Source organism: Idiotropiscis lumnitzeri, chromosome 18, assembly GCF_059441095.1.
Source record: "Idiotropiscis lumnitzeri isolate Australia: NSW breed Sydney's pygmy pipehorse chromosome 18, RoL_Ilum_1.0, whole genome shotgun sequence".
Classification (NCBI taxonomy): domain Eukaryota; kingdom Metazoa; phylum Chordata; class Actinopteri; order Syngnathiformes; family Syngnathidae; genus Idiotropiscis; species Idiotropiscis lumnitzeri.
This window is the reverse complement of record NC_142408.1, coordinates 3,443,829-3,470,470: the sequence shown is the minus strand read 5'-3', so window position 1 is coordinate 3,470,470 and position 26,642 is coordinate 3,443,829. Positions and strand designations below refer to the sequence as shown.

Here is a 26,642-nt window from a genome sequence, read left to right as displayed (position 1 = left end):
AATAATTTTTGATTGATATTGAAGTCACGATGAATAAACCGATGATTGCAGCAAACCAAAACTGGACTTTAAATCCAACTTGAAAGAACAACCAGAAGATAAATGAATAAGAAAGTAAAATAAGACTTAAAATCGTTAATATAAAAACAATAAATACACATAAATACCAGCTGCTCCTGCTGTGTGCGGCCTGGCCTCTTGGGGGCAGTGCTACACCGTGCATGAACAGGGATGCACACTTTATTTAGGTAAAAAGAGTAAAAGAAGAAAGATGAGTTTTCGATATAATCTCTCTTATCACAGGTGAGGTGCTTTTGAATGTTCTTACGTTACCGCATGCGCCCCAACAGCGTTTGCGTTTGAGTTTTTGAAGGAATAGCACTCCCCGAACGCCATGCTAATTTTCCATTCACTTGTCAATGGGATGCTACATTGACTGCTATGCTAGCATTAGCTCGATCGATGTTTCTAAACCAAAATACGTCTTGCAATTCAACGTAAAATGTGTGTCATTTTTCTTGTCGTGTCTTTAGTTTTACGGTAAACTCCAATTGGGGTGTCATGAAACATCTAAAAACCTACTCAAGTCTAAATACGTCACACGCTTCGAAGTAAATATTTACAGTCGACCCAACGTCGAATATGAAGGATGATGTCAAAGATGAGCAAGCGGGAGAGAGAAAAAACAAACAAACGTGAGCATCCTATGATTAATGGCGGACGTGAAGGGGAACAAGGTGTCCTTTTTCAAGGCGAGGATGGATCACGTTTATCTGTCACAAAAGGCGTTAGCGACACAAGCATTTATGTTGTGACAGCAGATAATCGGCGCTCTGCCGGTGGAATTGCAAGTAGTCCACATTGTACATGCAAATGACCAGCCTTCCTTGAGCTTCTTCTACTTCAATCCCCACTTAGCATTCCCAAGATGGCAAATTTTGAAAGCCTGACCCTTCTTTGAAACTATTTTAGAACCTTAACCCTAAACTTGTTTGCCAATTTGAAACCCTAACCTTGGTTTTAAATCTTAATTTGAAATTTTGCGTTAGCGGTTCAAATTAGGATTTAAAATCCGGGTTAGGGTTTGAAATTAGGGTTTCAAGAATGGGTTAAGGTGTAAAATTGGCTTTTCAAGACACATGTTTGGTTTCTGACAATGATTAGGGGTTTGAGCTTGGTCAGGGTTTCTAATTAAGGTTTCAAGACTTACTCTGAGTTTTAAATTCAGGATTGATGCCCAGGTTAGGCTTTAAATATTGAACTCTGGACAAGACTTGATTCCCTAACCTAATTTCAAACCCTCATTTGGGCTTCAAAGCATGATTTGAAAACCTAACCTGAGTTTAAATGCTAATTTGAAACCTTAACTTTTGCTTAACCTTCGGAAACCCTAATGAGACTTCAGACTCTTAATTTGAAACCCAAACTTTACTAGAAACCCCAATTTGAAACCCGACCCTTTTCTTCAAACCCTAATTTGAAAAGTTGATTCCAAACTTCATTGCAGGTGTAATTAAAGCTCAAGTAAGCTTTTCTCGCGTATATCCGCTCCGCATTGGGGGAATGTAAGGACACTTTAACATGATCCCATTATTTTTGCTAATGATTGGAAAAACCTCCTGGGCAGCTCAAGGAGTTGTTTTTTTTTTTTTTTAAGTCATTTCCCCCCCCAAGACTCACAGAAGCCCTTGAACTACAAACACATTTGTTTTAAAAATAAAAGGACAACCCTGAAGGTATTGTTTGCACTGAGAGCCCGACTGCGTAATTGTTTCAAAAACGCTGCTGGCACAGTGCTGCATCCTCATTCAGATGACAGCCAATAAGACGGCTCGCCTTGCGTCCCCCGCCCTTCACATTGCTTCCCCTTATCTTAATTAACTGCATTACGAACGAGGGATGGCGTGGAGTGCGGCGTTACGGGGGCGACTGTTTGTTGTAAATGCTTCCAAAATAACAGCCTTGACACCGTTTCATGAGCCAAACGCTATCTGAACGGCGGCAGCACTTTGCGTCCAAATCATAGCGGCGTACATTTATTTATTTTTTTCAGAAAGCGCAAAATTACACTTTTAATAAATTTACATGCGAGGCTCTCTTAAAGCCAAGCCGTGTGGTGCATTTAAATGAAGACAATGGGGGGGATTAATATGCGGAGTGATTGCTGAATCTGTCTTTCTCAGACCTTCAGTCTACTCATTATGAAACCAAAGTACATGAAAAGCAGGATGGGGGCGGTTTTTAGGGTGGGAAGTTGGGAAAATCAGCACGCCGCATTCCGAACATTCGCTTTAAAGATGGTTCTTGATACGCTAATTGCACTCCACTGTCACAGTTATTGACTTTTTTTTTTTTTTTTTTTTACTCCCATTTGGCCCAATTTGTACAGAGGTAAAGAGGGATATAAAACGGAATCTGACATCAGGTGTCTTCCAAATGCAAATTAAAAAGCCAATACTGCGCTGCATAACATAGTATAATGGAGTCCTATAGATTAAATATGATTTAAATATACAACAGTAAAACGTTAAATTGTGTGAAATGGTTTTCAATGGCATTCAAGGTGGATGTAAAATTTAATATTGTACATTACCTCATCTCCAGTAAAATGAATGAACTTTTTGGCTTCTATACCCGTCAATGGCCGTGAATGAGTTAAATTTGTATACCTCCCTGAAATATATACACATGGTCCATTACACTTGCATGCATACGCAGTTAAATATAATGCCAAGATGGTATCACGGAGGCCCATCATACACAAAATACAAAGTAAAGAAAATGTGGTACATTAGGTGTACACAACACTAAAATGAGGTGAAATGGTATATGAGAGAGTATTGATCACTAAATACGAGGCGATTATAATATACCACATTTATACATATGGTAAATTCTGTGAACACGCCCTTAAATGTGCATGTTGCACACGATGTGAATACACCCTGGAATACAGTAGACGCTTTAAATACATTTGGGGTACGTGTGATGTAAATATTGTCCGTTAGGTGTACACGACAATAAATGTGATGGAAATATGGTATATTAGTGGTGTATAGAACCTTGGAAATGTAACTATGACTCATTATTAGTATGTACACCAAACATGGTACATTAGTGTAAATACTGTAGATAATTAAATATAATGTGGTACACACGGTGTGACAAACGTTTGATATATTGTAAAATACGATACATGACAGAACGTGATGAAAATACGGCACATGACTGTAGGCGCATTGATTTAAATATGGTACATACGGTGCATACACATTATGTATACACATTACATTACAGGTGTTTAGCACATGAAATATGCGAATATCGTGCAGTAGAGACAACAAGTAGGCCTCAAGATGAAGAAATATGATGTAAATATGGCACATTAGCTGTGTACAGAATAAGAGCGGTGTCTCGGCTGAAGCTCCGCTGGCAGAAATGCAATAACGTACACAATAAAGATTTTCCCCATCTTTAATCTGAATTATTCACAAGCGCATTTCTCCTTGCACAAATCAAACTCTTTTGCTACTCTGTACTTTGCACTGTTTGGATGGTAAATTTGTCTTTCACAGTCACAAGTACATAAATACGCTATGAGAGTATCAAAGTAAAAAGTTGGCGCTGCGGGCCCAGTCAAGTACTGTCACTCCTAACCTTTTTGTTTCGATGGAGTCATTTGAACTAATTGGTGTAATTCCTCAAAAATGTGCACCACTCAGACGGGAGGAAAACGCCAAATAAAATAAAAAGCAATATTGTGCCCTTTGCTCACCTAACGGATGGTTTCAAGTTATATCAACAGAAAACACAACAGTTGGAATAACTTTATATTTGGTTGCAATCTATGCCAGCGATTTATAGTGATAAGAAGAACATTTGAATGCTGTTCCAATAAAAGGGAGAAGGTTCCGTCCAACCATCCATTATTCAAACCACTTCTGTGAATCACCTGAAACGAGATGAGGGCCTGACCGGTTAATCCACTGTTAAATTTTTTTTAATTATTATTTTTGTCACTTACACATTACAACATCAGACAAAAATGATAAAATTGGCCAAAAAAATTCAAATGGACGATTTCTTTTTTTTTTCCCAGATTTTTGTCTGTTGTACAAACAAATACTAAAGAACCGAGTACTGTCAAACTCTATTGTTGTAAGCATGAAGGGACCGCAAATTAAGATTTTTTATTTGTTAGGCTTCATATTTAATGGGGGTTAAACATATTTATATAATTAACTTATTAGCCGGTTATCGGAATTTTATTCTGCCAAATATCGGAATTGGCAAAAAAAAAAAAAAGGTCTATCGGTGGCGTCGTCGATGAGATCACTTTAATACCAGTCATATAACAACGTGTGTTGAATGAGAAAACAATGAAGGAATGTGATTTAGAAAATAATAATTAAACCTCTCTAGTTTGTGAAGTTCCGATCATTGTTGGTCAGTCTGGGATGTATTCCGGTGATAAATGTGGATTTGCTGTATTTTTATTAAAATTTTTACATGATGTGCTGTTGAGTTGATGGAAGCAAATTAGTTCTGTTGAAGGATTTTCTTCCACCCACCTACAATTCATAACACTTGATCATGTTTGTTTGTTTTTTTTCCATTTGATGATCTCCATGTGGAACCAGCCCACTGAATGTAAAATAGTGCCGGCATCTTTGTATAAAAAAAAAGAAAACATTTAAATATGAATACGCCATCCCTAAAGCTCTATAAGCACTTTCAGGGATCAATCATATGTTTGAATTGTGCGCAGATCTGTTAAAATAATAAAGAAAGAAATAACACAATTATGTTGAGCAAACAAAGACAGTCGGGGTGGATGGATGCACTTGGAAGGTGTACATTTATGATCCGAGAGGGGATTTACGGCAAAGTTTTGCACATGCCGCCGTGTGATTGTCTTGATTTATTGAGGCTGTCTGCACTCCGGCTGGCACTTTGCAAAGAAGAGCGGGGGAGAAAAAAAAAAAGGGGAGACGCATCAGTTAGCTGTCAATTCCTTCGTCGCTCTCCAGGCTTCATAGCTTTTTAACTGTGGCTCGACGCAACGCCGTACAAAAAGACGTTTATTGTATATTGAATACGCACCATGCGGTTATTGCTGCACCGCCTGCAGAAAACAATTGAATTGATTGGCGCTAGATGGAGCTCCAGGATGAAAACACATGCTCGTTGGCTATTGATGATAAATAATAATAATAATAATAATAAAAGAAAAAGCAGAAAACCGCTATGCTATATTTCCAATGTAAATAGGTTTGTCAATTCAAAACAAGTTTGGGGAAAGAGTAGGCTAGGTGAAAGGATACATAGCGTTGGTTGATCCATATGCACTTTGTTTGGCGGCAGCACTTGGCAGACGTTATCTGGGTTCCTCTTAAAGCTCTTCTTTCAACCGAGCGTGACATCATTAGCGGGCACGGCCGTGCTCAACAACACTGTAGCCTACGCGTTCTTTCACGTAGGCGTTTTATGAGTAGCGCCATCGAGTTCATAACCAGAGCTAATGGATGAATGGTTGTTCTCTTTGTGGTTTTTTTTGGGTGGGGGGCGGGGGGTACTAATGGATGCCTCGTGCACAATGCAGTAGCGCAGAGTGTGATGAGGAAAAACACCCACCAAATAATCAAAATTGGGGGCTCTGGTGTTTGTTCTGGTTTCATACATAAAACAGGATTTGTTGCTTCTTTCCCAGGGTTCCGACACAAAAATACTTTTAAGCTGTCTCGTCGAGATGTGCATCCCTATCGAGTGGAGGAGTGAGGTAGCACTGTAAGCTTCGAAATAGCTGACCCAGAAAATTTAAAGCGTTAAAAACTAAAAATAAATCGGCATTTTATACCAATGACAATAATTGTAAATTAAAAATGTGATGCAAGATTTTTGAATTTTTTTTTTTAATCATAAAAAAATTGCCTTCTACACTGTTGTACTTTGTAAAATCATTCAGCAATAACATAACAGAATTCAAAAAGCGTAAATAGTTTGTGTCATGCTTCAATTCAATGGACATTGTGTTGCGCCTTTGCCATTAGGGGGCAGTATTGTACAGAGACATACTCCACGAAGATTTGATGATGAAACAGACGAAACGGCACTAATATGAGTTGGCTTTCACTGAGGATAAAGAATATATGCCTACAAATTTGCTGCTCTTTTCTCTTCGCATGTGTAATATGTTGCTTGCAAAGCTAATTCCTGAGGTAAAGAGAATTTCTGCCAGTGATAAATAATCACAATCCTTTAAACTCAAAATTGATCTCTGATAGAAGAAAGGATATATGTGCGCTGGTAGCCAGCCAATCACTAAGCACATTTAGGCCGAAGCCCGGATTCCAACCGCCCAATCTCAGAACGATTGTGCTGTCCTCTCACCGACTGTGACCTGAACTTTCAGAATTAAAAAAAGACAGAAAAAGGGACGACAGATCATGCTGAAGCCGTTGAAGCTTCTCGCACTCCACCAGCAGATGGAGGAATGCTCCTGGTCTGACATGGTCACGCCACCACCGCCACCCACTGACGGCCCCCCCCCCGTCCCCGGACCCTCCTCCGATGAGAGGAATTCCTGCATGGACCTTCACAGAGGGGGAACACATGTTGAGGCCGGAGAGAGCCGGCTGGGATGAATTTGTCTGCGGGGCTGCTCTTTGTGTATTTTCATCTCTCCCATCAAAGTCGTCGTGTGCATGAGCTTTTTTTGTGAAGTGTCGATGTGGCAAGCCGGCGATTGAAGCCGTCGTGTCGAAATGGATGCCCGTCTCGCCGTGTGGTTTCATCTCCTGGCCCACTTCCTGTCGCCGGCCGGTGCCTCCATGGATTCCTGCTACGACGACGAGACGGCCGCCCCCAGCCGCTGCTTGCCCAAGTTTGAGAACGTGGCCTTCAATCGGAGCGTGGTGGTGTCCAACGAGTGCGGATCCACGCCCGAGGACTTTTGCATGCAGATGGGCTCGGCGGCGCGCTCGTGCCACCGCTGCGACGCTTCGGACCCGAGCTTTAGCCACAGCGCCGCCCTGCTGAGCGATTTCCACAGGAACGACGAGCCCACGTGGTGGCAGAGTCAGTCCATGTACTTTGGCATCCAGCACCCGAATTCCGTCAACCTCACTCTCCATCTGGGTAAGAACTCTTGAAAGTCTTCTATTTGAACGCCGTTGCTAACCAAAACAGCAGCACCTTACGTCTCTTTATGTATGATGCTGACAAAGTGCGCTTCTATTGCAAAAGTCATGGCTCCCCAGTTTACTGGATTTGGTCACAAAGCGAGCCCGAGGGAACTATGACATCACTTTCAGTGAACAGCAGGTGGCGATGCTGGTAAAATGTCAGCCTCCTGATATGTTCCGCTTAATTCTTATTCTCTGAATGCAGTATTTATCAAAATGCCGTGATTCGACTAGTGGGGCACGTAGAATATATTTTGGACTGAGTTTGCCTGTAAAAAGTCAATTGACCAAAATGTGCTTTAAAGTTGAGCTTGACGCCAATATAGCTTCCTCTGACATGTGGTCATTATCCCCGCAGTGGAGTGTGGGGCCCCGTGTTTTACGATGTTCCGGTGGAGTGGCTCCACTTATGTTATACACCGTCTGCCTCTGTTCTTGACTTTTCACCGCACATTTTCATAATTGTCCTTTTTATGAGATTTTATTTCACTTGGCATAACTCGTGACAGATGGTTTAGATGCCTTTTGCAGGACGACAGTAACTAACTTTATCATTCGCTAGACATGCACCAAAGCCGCTTACTTCCTGGTTCTTGGCTCTTAAACTTTTGCAAAGTACTGTCGGTCAACTTTGATAATGTCCTCTTTTGGCCGTTTCCATTTCGGGGGCTTTAAAACATCTCATGTTGTGCTCTCCCTTTCGCCATCTCCGGAAATAGAAAGAGAATACTCGTACGGGTAATGATCATAAGAGCAACAACATAATTGCGTGCAGATGGTTCGTGGAGGTTCTGGTGATGGGATTTCACAGGAAAAGCGCGTTAGCTTCAACGCTTTGGCTTCGCTGCCATTTTCGCTTGGGCACTCGGGCACACGCGTCTTTGCACATTCCTCGTCCCGTCTGTCCACTGGCATGGAAGTGCTTAATGCAGAACAGCTGCGCTAAACAACGCGGGCCGCGGCTCAGCGCGGTCCGCGTAAAAAGACTTTGACACGGACACGGCTTAAAGTCGGAATTTGTGAGCATGAACCCCCCCACCCCCCCTCACTCTCACTCCCTGAGGGCTCGTCTGAGAGTTTTGTTGGGGAGGATTTCAAGTCAATAAGGAGGACAAGGAGTTTCTTGACAAGGCCAAATAGCGAGCGAGCGATGTTTTTGTGTGTGTGTGTGTGTGTGTGTGTGTGTGTGTCAGCTTGCATCCTGCCGCAAAGCGACATCCCACAGACCTCCACCAAGGCTTGAACATGGGTCGCTTGCAATATTAATGCCTTCATCTCTGTGATGAAGGGACAAAGTGCGCTAAGATCTGGATGTCGACTTGATGAGAGTTGATGGAAATCAAAGCGCGCGAACGTGTCAAACAGGATCCTCCTTGTTATGTTTTAAATTGCTGCCTAAAGTCGTATAAACATGCGGTCGCTCTCAGATTGGAATAAAACATTTGACTTTTGATGCGCATATGACACTGCGCATATAAACTGTGTGGATCTCTTGAAGGACAATTTTTGGGTTGCTAATCCAAACAGCAGCACCTTCCAATTTAGTCAACGATTTCAACTTGTGTTTTTGAGCATGCTGTAAAGTTGTCATAAATCCTTTGCTCGCTGATGAACCCTCAACTGTTCCTGGGAGATGCGCCATTTATTCGCTTGGTCTGCCTTTCTGCACAATCATCTTTATTTTCTTTGAAACTCCTCTCTTGTAATGTGCTGCTAATGTTTAGTCTTAGAAGTCATCCGGCATCGGCAGTTGAGTAAATAAACTCCTCCAGGCCACATTTTTATCTCAGGATGAATCTCCTCAGTCAGTCCTTGTCACCAAGAAGTGTTGCAAAGGGCCGCGAAGGACGGATGTGAAGTTGATAGATGGTGAAAATGTCAAGGACTTGTTGTATTGTGTGTTCAGAGGGCAGGAAGTGGATTTTTTTTTTTTTTTTTTGAGGGGGTGGGTTGGAGAAGTTTCCAGCAGCAGGTAGCTGTTGTTGAGGCTTTTTGTTGTTTATAATTTAAGAGCGCTGCCTGTACTGAAGAAATGTACCGCACTACCGCCGACACGGCTGTTGCTGAAAGGATATTCCTGATGGATGCTCTGCCCCACAAACCTGTCTAGCCTTTACAGCACAGCTGTTAATGCCACGAGACGCAAGCAAGATAGTGAGAACTTGAGCGCTGTGATGGAAAAAGTGCTTGCGCTCCGTACTTAAGGAGAATGGTTATTTGTGTGTAAAAAAAAAAAAAATAAATAAAAGGTAACACAAAATACTAATTGAACTCTTTTCGGATGTTGCACACTCGTCAGGGTTCGTTCAAGGTCACAAATGTTCGCCAAATGATCGCCAGACGTTTTCCTGGAATTTTCTTGTCGCATGAATTTGAAACATGTTCATGTTCCTCAATGTCACTGCTGATCGTCTTTTTTTTTTTTTCTTTTTTTTTTTAAGCCTGTGGCCAACATTTGAAAATTTCCACCACTTGACTCTTGTTTGTTTTCATCCAGGCATCATCGGTGATGTAGTGAGTCAACATAAAATCATCAGGAAAAAAAACCCAATTGTAAAATACATACTCCTAAGAAATCGACTAAAGAAATCGTAAAAAAATTGTTTGGAATTTGTACTCATGTTACCCATCTGGATGTTGGCGGGGGGGGGGGGGCGTCTGCTCACATTTGTTGTCTTTTGCTTCTCCAATCTAAACACGCGTTCACCCAGATGAGAGCTGGGATGACAAACATGGCGGTGGGAGTCTGGAGTCAAACAAAATAAGACGAGGGAGGAGGAATCAGTGGGGGGGCTTAGAAGGAAGAAATACCGCTTAAGAATCCGGGTCAGCTTTTTTTTTTTTTTTCCTTTTTTCTTTTTCCCACCAAAAGCAACACTCGCATCCTTGAAGTCTGCAGCTGGTTCTCATTGGTCGCAGTCAGAGAACACCAACATCCTGACTCTCATATAAAACAACAATGAAATGTTTCAAATCGTTCAACTCGGGCAAAAAACATTGCTGTAAATATTTAGTCGGCGCCCGCTCTCGGAGAGTTTAGTCTGGACAACAGTCTCCGGGAGGTCAAAATGTTCCCAGACTGGCCTTTAAGAGCGGCCAGATAGATCTAGATCGAGATTAATAGAGCCGCTCAAGTGGATTTTCCAAGAAGCCCGAAAGGCCCGGTTGATTATCTTTCAGGGATTATTTCCCAATGGCCCATCGCTGACTTTAATTGAGATCAGACTCCGGATTTTTACAGTAGCTCAGGTCACATGTCTTCGGATTAACTTAAAACTCTCTGCAACGTGTCCGCGGATCGTTGACGTCCCTGTAAAGTGAAAATAAATATCTTTTGACACATCACATAGTTTTGGAAGCGCAGATTAGCCAAAACAGAAAAATCTCACCTGCATACCAAATTATAGAAAGTAACAAAAAATGACAAAGTTGATAATTAACCTTTCATCCAAGTCGCTCCAGGATTTAAAAAAAAAAATCAACTGTCTTCATTTTAAATGAAATGCTACTCACCATCGCTAAGGCATACGCAAACACAAAGCGTTTTCAGTTTCAACGAGCCACCTGATAAAAACGAAACGAATGCCAGATTTGGAAGGATTTAATAATCACAATGCTTGCACTCGCTCCGGTCAATAGTCATTTATTTTTCAGCGCTAGGTGCAATTTTTCCCTCACTTCCCTTGCTCAATGGTAACTATTGATCATCTCGGCGCGTTCCATATTAGTCACTGTAGCTACAGGAAGGCTGCATAAGCCGTCATGAATTCCCCGCCCATCGCCACTAAAATGTGTGTCGACAAATCATTAAACATGCAATGCACAAAAAAAACACAAATATCCTTTGCGGATGCAACTTTGCCTTTCATCCCCATTGGCTGTCTACGGGAAAAGGGGGGGGGGGGGGGGGGGGGGGTGCACATCCGGCAGCGTCTTGTGCCACTGTGATGAGTTGTGCCTTGGTGCCGGCGGGGCTGCGGTCACCTCATGCAGAGAGTAAATGAAAGTTTAACGATCTTTTGGCTCAGAGAGGAAAGAAACCATTACGGACGGCTGCGAAAACAAGAGCGTTTGTAATACCTGGGAGGGGAGCGCCCCCCCCCCCCCCCTACAAGTGTGCGGGGAGACGTTGTGTCTAATGATGTAGGACAAATTTCCCTATAGAGGAGCGATGCAAGTGAGAGGACAATACGTACACAAGGCACAACACAATTCCAAGCGTTGTATGTCTTTCATTAGTGGCCGCTCAGCTGACTGCACCGCGCTTGTTTGGAGAGTCGGCGGCCGAGGGGCTAGTGGAAATGAGAAACGACAAATGAAATGCTCTCGGAGAGGCGGGAGGTGTACTCGTTTTGTTTCGAGAGACCAGAAGTGGATGGCATCTTAAATCAACAGTAGCCCCCTTTCACGCCGCCTGTAAAAGTTGGCATTTTTACACCATTTTTTTTTTTTTTGTCACTTTTTCCTATAAACCCTACCGACATGAAATGGTTTTAGACGATAAACCTGCCGATGGTCCCAGCTTTACGAGTTGAATCGACGTTTAGTTTCTGTGATGGAAGGGATGGAAGAGTTATCGTATTTTCTATAACTTTGTCAAATTCAAGGGAAATGAATCGCGCTGAACTTCTCGTTCTGAGCTGACGAGACGAAGTTCCTGTTTTGTGTCGGACAACAACAAACTAGACGCGAGGTTTACAATGATTTCATCGTCACGAGGGACGCCGTTCGTAAAAGTCTGCATTTTTACGCCATTTATTTATTTTTTTGCGCTTTGAAATGGTGTTTCAGAATCAACCGGGCAATCTTCCCAGCTTTGCGACGAGTATCGACAGTTCCTTTGATGAAAGGAGTGGGAGAGTTATCGTATTTACCGTGCATAGCCATCTGTTTTCTGCGCCTTTCTAAAAATTCAGGAGAAATGTATGCATCTAAATGACACAGGACTGCTTCTGATTCTGCGAGAACAAACGCAAACTTCCGATTGGGTTGGACAAGAAGGCTACATTGTCAATTATTTAACATGACATGATAGAGGGACGGTACTATCAAAAGTCAAAGTCTGTGTTTTTATGCATTTTGTTTCTTTTTTTGCAAATGACACGAATCGTATTTACTGTATCGTAATAATCGTATTTACTATATGCAGCCATCCATTTTTGATACCTTTTTTTTCTAAAATTCACGGGGTAAAATACTCCTCTATACCACACCGTATCTTTGATTCTGAACTATCATGTCATCAACTAAAAAAAAAAAAAAAAAGTCAAATGCTTTGAATTTATAACATAATTTGACCCAAGATGTCTGAACAGGGGTCAGAATTCCATTTGGGGCATGTCGGACAATCAATTTCATTTTTTCGGCGCGAACCCGTTCATAATAGGCAATAACTTATAATATTGTGCAGAGCAGGCTTGGTAAGTGGTCAGTTTTTTTTTTTTTTTTTTTTTAAACTCACCTCATATGTGTAATATTGCCGTAATGCAACCGAGTCTGTTAGCATCTTGACATATGTCGCAAGTCTCTTTTCAAAATTACACATTTATTACACATTTATTACACATTTACTACACATTTATTAATTTATTTATTCTCAGGGGCCACTGATCTGACCAATAAAGTTTATCAGGGTCGTGACTGAGCTGGAGACCATCCCAGCTGACTTTTGGTCCATCAGGGACTGATCGCTAATCACTCGAATGGCATATTTGACTTTTTTTGGCATATTGCTTGCTGGTGTACCATGATATTGTTTTCTAATATGTGCTTTGACTCAATAAAGATTGAAAAACACAGGCTGAGACTGTCCTACTGGGAAGATGTGTTGCACATAAGCAAGGGAAATTCATAAACCAATACACCTTTTGTTTTCGTTTGCTCTGTTGCAATCTAGTCCGATTAGTTTTGTTTTGCTCCAGGGCCCAAATACCACATCATCTAAAAAAATATATATTTGCGCCAGTTGATACAGAGCGTCTGTTCCACAGGGAAGGCCTTCGAGATAACCTACATCCGACTGAAATTCTACACCAGTCGCCCGGAGAGCTTCGCCATCTACAGGCGCACGGAGCTGGACGGACCCTGGCTGCCCTATCAGTTCTACAGCGGCTCCTGCAGGGAGACCTACAGCAAGGCCGTCAACGGTTTCCTGCGCCTGGGAGATGACGAGAGGACGGCTTTGTGCACGGACGAGTTCAGCGACATCGCCCCGCTCACTGGCGGGAACGTGGCCTTCTCCACGCTGGAGGGACGGCCCGGCGCTTACAATTTCGACCAGAGTCTTGTCTTGCAGGTCAGTCCTCGACAGCGGAAGGCTTTGGTGTGGTGTCATTTATGATTGATGAATTTCGATGGCACTCCAAGTACCATTGAAGTAGTACGTTAAAATTCCGACAAAAACTATTTCAATATTTTGGGGGAAAAAAACTTTTAATTAAACATTTTTGTTTAATTAAAGGCGAAACTAAATCAATCGGAAGAAACATCCTGAGGAGCATGCTTCACAGCCAGAAAGTCAGAAATGTGGCTCGATGACGTCATCTCCGCCTTCCTCATGATTTTACTGTCGTGCTGGCGCCCCTCGGAAGATTTCCAAAGCGTAATGCTAAATCATTGATAATGTGTATCAAAGCGTTCATTGTGATGTGGATATTTTATTGTTTAATACAATATATTAAAATTTGATCAAATTGTTTAAGGTTTGAACTGATAAATGATTGATTGATTGAATGAACTTTGAAATATTTACAATTCTTGCCATAGTTCGGATCAGGTTGCTTCTAACCATTGATCATCTCGGCATGTCCCAATTTAGCGAGTGTAGCTACATCAACACTGTATGAGCTTCAATGAAGCACAACGTCTGGAAGTTTTCTGTTTAATAATTCAGTCATTCATGATGGATGTTTTGGTAAACAAGAATTGGGGCCACATGTTTTGAGTTTATTTTGGACTTCTCTAATGGCCCTGTGAGCATCTCAATGGTGGCTTGTATTTTTCTCGTTGACAGCATAAAAATGTTCTTTTTTTTTTTATTTTTTTTTTTTGACAGCTTTCATTATATCGACCAATATTCAGAACAATGGGAACGTCTCAGCAACTCAGTGAGCAAGTCGTCTTGAAAGCTTCATTCCAAAATCTTCTGCTCAAACAACTTAACGAATTTTTTTGCAGTTCCTAAAGGCAGCTCTGAGCTTGTATGACGTTAAAAGCCTAGATTTTCAGACGTTTTTTTTGTTGTTTTTTTCATTCATTTCATTTTTCATTTCAGAGCATGTGAAGCGATTTTCCTCTAAAGGAGCTTAATTGTCTGCCCAGAGGTACCATGTTGTCTCATGTGTGAGATTATCACAGTTTCCTAGCTGGCAGAGTTATTTAAAGAAAAATTCTATGCATTCTTTAACACTACAAGTGTCAAAGTCGCACTATCGGGTGGCCCCTCCAAGCTTTATTGGTGTGAAACGGTGCCTAAAATTAACCATGTGAATGTTAAACATTCCTTATCGTCTTTAAAACAACCATATGTACATTCTTTTCGAATTTGCGCTATTGTCCGCACAACTGTCCAAACAACAGATAAAATCGAATTGAAAGACATTACACGGGGTCTGCTTACTCTGATTCAGACCCGTCGACACTGGCTGCCTGTTCACTTTCGAACGGCAATTCAAACCATTCCTACTTCGAAATATTCAGCTCACTCGGGACATATTAGGAATTATCCCCAAATTTTCAAAATAAAACTCCCCAAAAAGAGTTTTACTTCTATGTAGCGCAAAAATGCTCTAGGATCACTTAAAGGGTAAAAGTGTGACTTTGGAATTCTTCACTTCCGCCTAGTGGTAGCAAAGAGAATCATTAATGCACTTAACCTTTTCACGAAAATCAGCTTTTGGACAGAGTGCAACACAACTACGCCCTTCTCGATCAGCCGACCTCCGCAAATCTCAACGCTGCGGCTTTTCAAACCGGGCCCTCAGACCCCCGCGGAGCAGAAGACGGCAGCCTTCCTCCTGCCTGATCCCCTTTTAAGCTGGGAAAAGATGGAGGGGCGGCCAAGGCCGCATCATCTCCTCATCCGTAAGCTGCGCCGTGCAGAAGAATAAAGACATTTTCCCCCATCATAGCTGCAATGGGAGGTCCCCTGTGTGCCCTCTATAAGAAAAAGTCCAGACCAATTGCGCGATTGGATTATGCTGAGGCGACGGCGTATGGCGGCTGTCAAGTGCCAAGTGGCGTGGACGCATGAAATCTGAACATAGAAGTGGATTTGCAAGTCCAGAAATCATATTTTCACCCCCATGGGAATATATTAATCGACACGGTTGTACATTCTGGGTTCTTCAGATTTCGTTACTATGGAACTTCATCAGCAACAGTGTGGTGTGGGGCTTCAGTATTACTAAGAGAAAAAAATCTAACAGATGATGTTTTAAATCAAAACAAAATATATAGCTAGCTAGCTATTTAGCAGTCTAGCTATCTAAATGGTTAGCTGTCTAAATAACTAGCTAGCTAGCTAGCTATTTAGCAGTCTAGCTATCCAAATAGTTAGCTGTCTAAATAACTAGCTAGCTAGCTAGCTATTTAGCAATCTAGCTATCTGAATAGTTAGCTGTCTAAATAACTAGCTAGCTAGATAGCTATTTAGCAGTCTAGCTATCTAAATAGTTAGCTGTCTAAATAACTAGCTATCTAGCTAGCTCTCTGTTATCTAGCTACTACTAGCAATATGAATATTGATAGCGACTCTATCTCTCTAGCTAAATAATGTTGTTGCACAAGTGTGCACACCCTCTCACCCTGGGATGTGGCTGTGTTGAGAATTAACCTTCACTTTTAAACGAGCGCAGGGAGAACATGGAAACTCCACACTGGGAAGACTCGCGATTCAAACCCCGAACCTCAGAACTGTCAGTCACGCTATCCAAGATCAATAGTGAGAAAAATATTTCTCCATTTTTTTTTTTTTTTTCTTCCCTTCAGTCGCTGTCGTGTAAACGTAGCCTAACACGGCCCCAGTGGCTCAACATCGACAAAGGCCTCCGGGTCTCTGTCTGAAAGGTCTTCGGATCGTTTGTTTATCTTGGAGTTTCAGGCTTGCTTTAACAGCTTTCACAACACTCGCAATGATCACTTGGCGCTTTTGATTGGGGTGCTTAGTCCTTGAGTCAACATCTCAGTGATCACAGCCCCCATCTTCAGGATGCAGCTGAATGGGTAATCAATAGAGGAGGGGAAACGAGGGTGGTGACGGTGGATTCGTCCTAATCAATCAATAAAGTAAATGGTTGATGGGCATTCACTTGTGTAGTGCTTTGCGTTCAGTATCTTTGTCAAGGACACTTGGACATCGAACCCACAACTGTTAAGCAGACCTGCTAACCACTGTTCAAAGATCAGCTTCCAGATGGCCAAAAAGACCTTCCCCTTGTGCTGTTTTAATTACTTGTTTTCGCGGTAGGTGTGCCACTTTCATTTGGACTAATTAAACCTTAAATTGCTCTTGTTTGGTTGCAATTGGCTTCACAGCTCATCCTTGGTTGGCCCCACGAGAAAATTGCACTTCCTTTCTTGTCGCATGCCGGAAAGGGCTGTTGGGGTAGCGAGGCATAAGTGCCGACAATACTGCAATCTCTAATTAACCTGCGAGCCTTTTAATGTTTTCATTTTCATTGTGAGCGCCGCATAATTGACTGGGCCCCTTTGGGTGGGCGGGAAATCAGCGCCGTAGGCTTACTTACATTCAAACGCGCCCACTAATGGTGCTGCTGGCTGTATTTCTATACGCACACCCATCGACCCGCGGATTAGAAAGCCGCACGGGATCAATATGGAGTATGCAGACAAAGATTGGTTGGCAAATCTCACTGCCTGCCCGATGCTTTTACAGTGAGATAAGAGCGCCCATCGTTGCCGACGATCCCATCTCCTTGTGGATTAAAAAAACCTCTCAGTTGTGGCCTTTCTTTTTTTTATTTTATTTTTTGTAAAGCAGATAGAGAAACCTTGTTGTAATGTTTGTAAACAGTAGTGGAAGAACGCTGTCCTGAGAACCGTCAACGAGACCTCAAAAAGCGTTTCAGTTTTTTCAATTCCCTTGCAAAAAAAATAATTAATTACTAAGTAAATTTACTTTCTAAAGCGACAGCCTGACAACAAAACCTCAATGATTGGGATTTTAGAAGACATTTTCTCACTGCTAAGAACATTTTTGGGTTGGGTTGTCTTTGAGAAATTGAATGCAAACATAATAGCTAGCATGCTAGCTAACATCTACGCTCGACATGGCGCGATCCATTTCAGTGTGAAAACAGCACATCTTGACCATTAATTGGAGCAAAACAAAAAATTATTCACTCCGTCAGTTCTTCATGATCATGTAAACTACAAAGTTTTACTGATTTTCCACCATAAATTAGCATTTCTGTTTAGGTGTAAATTACGGCTGCCGTTCCGTGTTCTTTGGAAGCAATTTACCTGACCTAGCCTCTAATTTTTAAATGACACAAACTGGAGTTGGCGGCGTTATTATAATATTTACTTACTTTGCAGTTTAATTTCACACATGAAAGGTAAGCAGGCACTCCAGAGACCCCACTATTTGTATACGAGCGATTAAAAAGTCAATTTTACACTGTATGTCTGCCCCCCCCCCCCCCCGCCCCCCCCGTTAAATAGCCCTTCAATTTTTTTTTTGTTGATGGGTGTTGTCATGAGAAAAAAAGAGCAGCCTCCATGCAAAGCCACAAATGGTCTTTGGTACAAAGTGAGTCGTCAAATTAAATGCGGAAGAGCATGTTCTTCTCTAATGGTGACAGGAGTTGGTCCCATTTGAGCTACCATTAGGAAAAAAATGATGCAAAATAAAGTGGTTCTGAAAGTGGTCGGATTCCCACAAGACCACGACAGCATTTTAAATATGGCATGCTAAAAAAAAACAACTAAAAAAACAAGTCTGTCATTTCATGAGAATATTGTCAGCACTGTTTACACCGAGTCCAGAGTATGTTTTCATTTTGAATGGCTAAAGTGGATTATGCTATATTAGCCCGGGGATTAGAGTCAATAGGTAATATTTAGTTGGTACCAACAATGGAATCTACGTTTTTTTTTTTTTCTTTTTTTTTCTCCCCGACTTTATCATAAAATGTCCCCGCTGGAGATCACGGAAAAGGAATTACAATAAAACAGGTGCTTATCACAGACAGAAGCGAAAATCTGCAAAAATGTTGCCAGTCCATATTAAAAAAAACTAAATAACATTTCATACTTTAGTCCTTCACCACGCTAAAAGTATAAAACTAAATATTTAAACTTGTTAAAACACACTCGAAAATTCTTCATCGAGCACACTTTTTAAAAATGCTTTTTAGCACCTGTCCTGGTCTCAAAGCCTGATTGCTACAAGTTGTTGTTTTTTTTTTTGACAAAATTGACACCAAAATGTTCACCCAAACCATATAATTACATCAAAGTGAGCTTATATTGCGATACCGGAAACCAGCACCCAGTCATACAAACCTTAAAAAAAAAACACTTACAGTGCATAAAATAATATTTTCAGGCATATATGCTCACTGCTCCGTGAGAACCATGACTAATACTGGAGCTTAGTTTGGGACCTTCTCTGCCTCTTCTTCTTGGCTCTCTTACGGTCGACCCACTTCCGGCTAAAACACTCAATCACTTCCACTAACGACCCAGGTTAAACTTAGCTCTTGTCTGACATATCAAATCATCCTTGGCTTCGTGGAGATGTATCACTTCAACAAAACTTTATTTACGACTGGCCACTGGCTTTGGTGTCATAAAAATACTGCGGTGAGTTTTACAGCAAAAAGCTGACGGTAGGCTCTGCGGAAAACACGAGCACGAATCGGTCAGTTTGTCGTTAACAAGCAGCAAATATTCAAGGATTCGCTGTATTTGCATAGAAGCCATTAAAGGGTAAAATTTCCATAATATTTCCCCTTGAAATGATTCATATGTGGCTCGTACGACTTCCTGCAAAGAAACAAACTGGCCATTGTTTGGTCGACGGTGACTGAAGACATTTCTTCACCGTAGTGCAACGAATTGTTCCTTAACGTGTTTAAAGCAGCGAAATGATTGTGGTTCTTTTTAGAATCAATGATTCGTTTCAAAGCAAACACGTCGATATAAACAACCTTTACCTCTGCTCATACGCTGTTCATAAGCATGACGGACGACCCGAAATGCCCCAACGGCCTACATGCTCACTTTTTCGAATGCTGTATTTCCGTCGAAACAAACATTTATCGGCTTCAACTAAAAGCTAAACAAATGTATCCTGCGGGAAGCGACAAGGCCGTCGGCCATTTACGGCGACTCCGCTTGGCATTTAGCGTCCATGTCCTGCCGTTATAGTTTATGGATCGTTAAATTAGAACACCGCACGCTCGGATGACACAATCGGTGAAAGGCACTTTTCGGTTGATCACACGGAATTGGTGCGCTTTGGAATTTGGACAAACAGCATTTTCTATACGGAGAATTGTTTTCAGAAAGTGAAATCCTGAAACCTTGGTTTTATTTGATTGTTGTATTTTGTCTCATTTTTAGATGTGTTATTGTATTTAAAAAAAAAAAAAAAGAATTTTAAAAAAGGCCAATTTTCTGGGCTGACTTAAAAAGGGCTAATATCGGCCAATTAAATCACCCGACCAATTAATCAGTCCATTCCTGAAATAGACGCACTTCATTTGCTTTTGTGTGACTGTCCTTGCATCTGACACTCGTGCCTTCAAATCAATTCTTTGTGAATGCTTCTTTGTCTCAATTTGCCCTGCGATTGCCCCCCCAACTTCTTCTGAGATAGACTCCAGTTCCCTGCAACCCGAATGACAACATGCGCTATAGAAAACGAATGGAAGAAATTAGAAGAAACTGCACGACCTCTGACCTGGTGGTACATGTCAAAGGGTCTCTGGATTGAGACCACCTGGGAGTACCACCCCGTGACATGACCTGATGAGGTCGTGCTTGACGAGCAACATCTGGCGTAAATCTGAAGCCACCGTCCACGATTGTGGACTGCACGGGCCTCTGTCGGCTTCTGTGCATCGGTCATAGCCGCCCCCGCGCACCCCCAAATGAAGCGCTCTTCGCTGAAATGGCCTCTCACTCCACCTTATATGTGGCCTCTTTCTTTCTCATTGTGTCCTCCTGTCAGCCTTATCGCTGCACTCTGAGGCAGGCGTGCACTTGAGCACATTGGGGCCCGGGCAGCCTATTTAGGGCCGAAGAGATGGAAACCCGAAAAAGGAATTGATTGCCTCTCTGTTGGCTGAAGTTCCAGTGGCTTCTGATGTTTAGGTTAAACGACCATGACCATTTCCTTGACGCAACTTGCGCGATAGCTGCGGAGGAGGGGGAGAGGAAGGTGTAAAATGTTAAACTTGTGGTCAAAGCTAATGAAGGTAAATCTTCAGGAGACGCTAATTACTTGAGAGAGGTATTATCGCCCCCTTTAACATGGCCTATTAAAGCCGTGATTTTTATTTTTTATTTTTTTCTTCGTGTTTAGGAGAGTGGAAGTCAATTTGCGTGTTTGCTGGATTTGTTATCCGAGGCGTAGCAGAGTCAGAAGGGAATATCGGAAAGCCAGGACTGGGGAGTTTTGGAACAGTCAACATTCAATTTTCCCTTTCCAGGTTTTACTCAGCATGCCAGCTGTTATTTTGGAGATTTTTAAAGTACTGTAAACTTCTTGTGTGTGATGTCATCGGTCCAAAAAAAATGGCGGAACTGAAATACTGGGAGCCAGTTCTCATTCCCATCCCAAGTCTGTACCTCCGCATTTGTATACCAATCATTTTGATACGACTTTCAATCCTCACGGCCATCTGACCACAACCAATTGCGATGTTTGCCACGGAAATGATTACCTTCATCATTAAGTGTTAGAGAATGTCTCAGGCATGCAAAAGAAAAAGAAAAAAAAAAACATCACCATCGCGGGGGAGGACTTATTAGTCATGCTCGGGGGAACTGTGCTAATTGTGTAAGAATAGCAAGCGGACCGACCTCCAAATACCATTTACAGTATTTCACCAAAAGAAGGCGAGTTCCTTTAGGTTAATTAGCATTCTAGTCAGCACCATTAATTTTTTATTTGTGCAAATCACAGCAAAAGCTTAATTAACTTTCACATTGAATACGGGGGGAGGCGCTGACGTCGGCTGCGACTCAGCCGGTGGTCACGCAAAGAAAACACTAATGATTCAATTAGCGGCGACAAAGATTCCGAGGCTACCGTCCGTCCAGGTCTTCTTCAACCGTCGTTTTAACCTCCAGGACGGGATGTCGTCAAGTCGGCGCCTCGTGGGGGTGAAGACCTCCATTTCCAAAAATTAATCACTTTTTAATTTAATTGCTTCACTTCGCCGTGCCCCCAATATGTAACTCCACTCCTTCGACTCGTTGACTCTCTGTGCACGTTTGCCGCTTTTCCGAGGGCGAGGACAGAAAGTTTGGAGATGCACAAACAAATATCGGTTGATGATATTGTTCGATACAATTTAAACAGATCGATACTGACAATGTGTTACACAAATGTGTGGATATTTAGGCTTTCAAAGGGCTTTGTTAATTTTTTTTAAGACTTTATTGTAGTTCAACTAAATGCGTTTCATCAATTATTTTATTTTCCATGGCAGGAATTAAGTGTGAATTTTTTTGTGTTTGCTGAATACACATTCTGCTCGAGGGGTGGGGAGTTTTTCAATTTATTGAATTGAGTGATCGTTTTGTACACTTGATTGAGGGGGAAAAAATTGACATGACAATTGAGGGAAATTTTCTTTTTTTTTTTTTATGATTTTTTTTTTTTAAATCCAGGAAAATAGTTGTTTTTACTTTTTTATTTCCTGTTGTGACAATAAATTCTAAAGAAATCCATTAAAACCAGTGCTTGATTTTCTGTTTACTTCTAACCCTTATTCCGCTCTGACTTTTAACTAATTAGTAAACTCAAAGTCCAAAAAAAATAAAAGAAATTCTTGATGATGCATCCACCTTAATTTGTGAAATCGTATCAGTATGAGCAATTATTGACTTGGTGACGTATCACTACGAAATTGCGCACACCGTGAGGCCAAACATCAATTAAACGTGGCTTAATAGTACGAGACGGCTCGTTTTTATCTTGAGTGCCATTTGGAGGCAAAACTGTGGTACTCCACTGACGTGCTCTAAAAATGCGTAAATATGATTTGTTACAAGGTCAGTCTATTCCAACAACATCATCTAATAAGTCTAAATATGATATACAATACTCCATATGCTCATTCCCCAAGTGTGCCTTTTTCGGATGGTAATTTGTTTTGACCTTTATGCAAACACATCGCAGGATGTGCGTGCGCGACTGTGTGTGTGCGTGTGTGTGTGTCTTTACAGCTGGCGAGTGAAGTGTGTGTGAAGTGTCTGTGTATTGGAAAGTCTCTTCAACCCTAAGGCACAAGTGGCGGTGCTGCGGAGGGATTAAAATGCTAATAAAACAGGCAGCATGCATTTGCGGCTTTTTAAGCCTCATGAAATATGCATGCCTACCCGTGAGGCCGATGCAGGGGACGCCGCACGCCTAATGCCACTGACACCATCACCGACATTTTTTTTTTATGCCGTAGATAAATGTCGTTTTAACCTCTGACACTTTCTCGCCATCCAACCACCTACCTAACCGTCAATCTATCTGCTGACCAACCTACGTATGTTCTGACCTACCACTCTACTCACCTAGCTGCTTATCTAACACTGAGGGTTTTTATCCAATCAGAATTCAGCCAGCTTGTGTTGCCAGGCAGATTTCACAATACCAGTAGAACGCATTATTCGCCCGAGGCCTTCAGATACAATCGTGCGGGCATCTTTCCGTCAAAGCCAATGAGCTTTCAGAGTTGATCGACACTTGCGATAGCCAATCAGATCACTCGTTGATGACAGGACGGCCTTCTCGCTGGCCTTCCGTTGAAGGTGATGAACGCGTTTTGTGATTGGATTATCACTCGTGAGGGGGCAGTGCTGTGCGGAATCAAAACATTTGTTCGAAAATGTAAAATATATTCTTGCTTTTTTTTAAAGCACAATGGCGGGAGGGAAAGTATGGATTTAATTGCAGATACACTTGCAACGCCATTTTCAAGACGGACCTTTTCACGAGAAGCTTCCAACACTTAGTATTGTGTAAGCGTCTTTTTGTATATTTTTTCTCCAGCTGTGGTGTCATAATTGATGGCAATATGAGGGGGATTTATTCGGACTAAATACGACTTCACTGGCTACTTTCTTCTACTAAAGTCATTTGTCGGAAAATCTGACTGTGCCTTGAAGAGGTGGCCCGGCAGCAGATGCTCCAATTCGGACTGAAAACAAATCTTTTTTTTTTTTTTTAATTTAAATGCACATTTTCATTTTTCCCGACGGCTCCATTTTCTTTCAAATCCAATCCTGCATTAACAGCACAGATCCAACTATTTATCCACCGTGATGGATTGTCTGTCTCGGGCAATTTCAGCAGAAGTTGACTGCGTCGTGACCTGTAAACAAAGACTGCCTGCTAAGATGAAAAGCGGATCTTTAAAAAAATATATATATATGACATTTGAGGTGGTTCACTGCTTCATTTTTCAGTCACGATAATCCGCAGGACAGCGTAAACAAATATGATACGCCACTGATATGCCGTACTACTGATCAATCTTCTCGAGGAAGACGAGCAAGAATCGTCAGTCTAAGAGGAAACCTAGAGATGAAATTTAATATGAAGTCATTCATCCCAAAAGACGCTTGGGGTGCTGAGGGGGGCGCGTGTGACCCTGAGGAACATGCTTTTTTTTCTGCCGTACTACAATAAAGTGTAGTTGCACATCCACTCCAGTAGTTGGCAGTGGCGCTCTCCTTGCTCATTGTGCGCCACGGTGTAGTTTTGTTTTGCAACAAAAATGCTATTATTTATAGTCGGTAACGACTATCGAACAGTAACAATTTAAACCTGCGCTCACTGTCATCTTTGACCGTCGTGGAAGCCATTGGCGTTATTCGTTGACGACTGTTAAAAAACATGTTAGCGGTTGCTTCGCTTCAGCAAAACTTGCTTAAAGGTCGTAAAGTTGGGCTACAAAGTGACACGTGGCTAATTAGCATCGGCTTTGAGGCGACAACGTGCCTGTAGGGTAAATACAGTCGGCGGTCATTGATTCTCTAACGTGTCTTAATTGGTTCAGTGCAACAAAGTCCTGACTAGCCCGCTTTCGGCGCCACTTTTCAAAGACTTCCAAAGTCACAAACCAGCCAGGAATCAAACTTTCTCTCGGGCGATCTTCTGCAATTTGCCCGCTCGCTTTTACTTTTTCTAAGCGACTCCGGCATCAAGCGTTCTCCTTTCTTTTACCTCGCCTCACTTCTATCGCCCGCTTCCTCTTGTTTACTCTTCCCGTGTTTGTTATCCCGCCTGCACTTTCTTCTTTCTCCATTTCTTCTTTACCTTTGCCGCGGACTCAAACAGAAGCGCTACAAATCATATCAAAGATGGGGAACTTAGCACGAGCGCTATCACACTCCCATCTTTTCCGTGTGTACTTGGTATGGAAAATCTTTCACTTCAGCTCTCTTTTTTTGTCATGAACTTAATTTCTGTTCTGTTGCTCGATCGTCGCTTTAAAAGCGAGTGGCTGGAAAAGTCCCAAAGTGGAACAACCAAACAAGCGACATCAACAACACTTTGGGCAATTTGCACATCTCTGAAGCGCCAGGTTCTAAATATAAATTTTGTTAGAGGCTTGTTAACGAACGTACAAGAGTGGCGGCTACTTCCAGAGAATAATTCCACGTGACTTTTTAATATACTTTGCCAATAAAGATGATTCTGATTGAGATCATCATTTTTTTTTCTTTTTCTTTTTATTTTTTTTTTAACTGCAATGCCGCCGTTTTTTGTTTCGCAGGAATGGGTGACAGCGACCGACCTGCTCGTCTCGCTGGACAGGCTCAACACCTTCGGCGACGAGGTCTTCAAGGACGGCAAAGTGTTGCGCTCCTACTTCTATGCCATCTCTGATTTCTCCGTGGGTGGCAGGTAACAGATGCCTGAAAATATGCAACTGTGCGGACTCCCCCGGACAGAGAAATCAATCTTCCAGGCCTTTCAAGTTTGAGCGATGTTTTTGGAGTTAAACTATGGTTGACAGCAACAGGTGTGTGTGTGTGTGTGTGTGTATATATATATATATATATATATATATATATATATATATAAAATTCTTTTAAATTAATTCAAAATTATTTTAATTTTATTTATTTTTTTATTTTTATTTATTTTGTATTTTTTTTATTAATTTATTTTTGTAATTAATTTTTTTGTTCATTCATTCACATTGGCTCACTCTGCCGGTTGTCACTCGGTGGAAAAGTTCACAATTATGTTACAATACATGGTCAGCTTGTGAAAGTCTTTTTTCTTTTTCTTTCGGTGCTGCTGTTTTGGTTAAAACAAAAAAACAGACTCAGCAGATGTTGTAGCTCGCTGCTGCAGTTTTGACTAATAAAACATTTCTAGGTCTATGGTGGAAAACTCTTGTTTGTCGTGAGACTTAAGACTGCACTTGTATACCACTCTCATTGAGGAAAGAGTAGCAGCGGGCAACTTGCCCAGCGCAGGTAGAGCTGTTAAGTATTTGCGACGAACCCTTCAGCCGTCGTCTCAAATTGATCTGACACCTGTCACGGCTGCTCAGGCTCAGTGGCGCGGCCGTGACAGATCGCCCGGCAATGTCTCAACACCTGAGGGAGGAGACCCGCATGACAACGTGTTAGTCAGGCGACACATGCCGCTTTCACGACACTGCGATTGCCCAGCCACAATGACATTTTAATAAAAGCACGCATGTTGCGCGGACATAACGAAAATTACAAGCAAAACGGCTTTTTGGTTGACATTTGATGTGTATTGCTCGCACTTTGAAATTCATTCTCCAGCCATTGTTTGAGTGACAGCACCAATAAGTGAAGCCTCGGGCCAACTTCATTGTAGTGATATGACGCCCCGCATTAGTCATTGAAGAGACCGGTCGCAGTTGCTTGACAAAACCTGCTGACGCTGCCTCGGAATGGTGGACACCTCCGGGAAGACTCTGCTGACACCTCTGCACGTGCAAAATGGCCAACACTGTCGGATTTTGTCACTTGTTTGTTGGTGGTTTTGGGGATCAGGTTGTTGACTGCTAGCCGGTTGGCTGGTTTAGTTAGTCAAGTAGTGATTTAGGTGGTTGGCTTGTTTGTGATTGGTTGGTTGCCTCTTAGTTTGTTTCGTGAGTCGGGTATTTATTAACTTAGTATGGTTGGTTGGTTGGTCGGTTGACCTTTTCATTGGTTTTATTGTTAAGTGGTTCCCAAGAAGGTTTGGTAAGAGTGTTGGTGCTTTTATTGATAACTTGA

At 41.9% G+C, this 26,642-nt stretch overlaps 1 protein-coding gene across 1 annotated transcript in view; it reads left to right on the top strand.

Moving 5' to 3' along the window:
* Positions 1–6,594: 6,594 nt before the first annotated feature.
* Positions 6,595–26,642, top strand: part of lamc3 (laminin, gamma 3) — a 57,875-nt gene continuing 37,827 nt past the window's right edge. Inside the window, exons 1-3 of the mRNA XM_088281585.1 lie at positions 6,595–7,137; positions 13,175–13,479; positions 25,154–25,284. Of these exons, the coding sequence (XP_088137711.1) occupies positions 6,765–7,137; positions 13,175–13,479; positions 25,154–25,284 (809 nt within the window). The 5' untranslated portion in view covers positions 6,595–6,764. The remainder of the gene's footprint in view (positions 7,138–13,174; positions 13,480–25,153; positions 25,285–26,642) is intronic.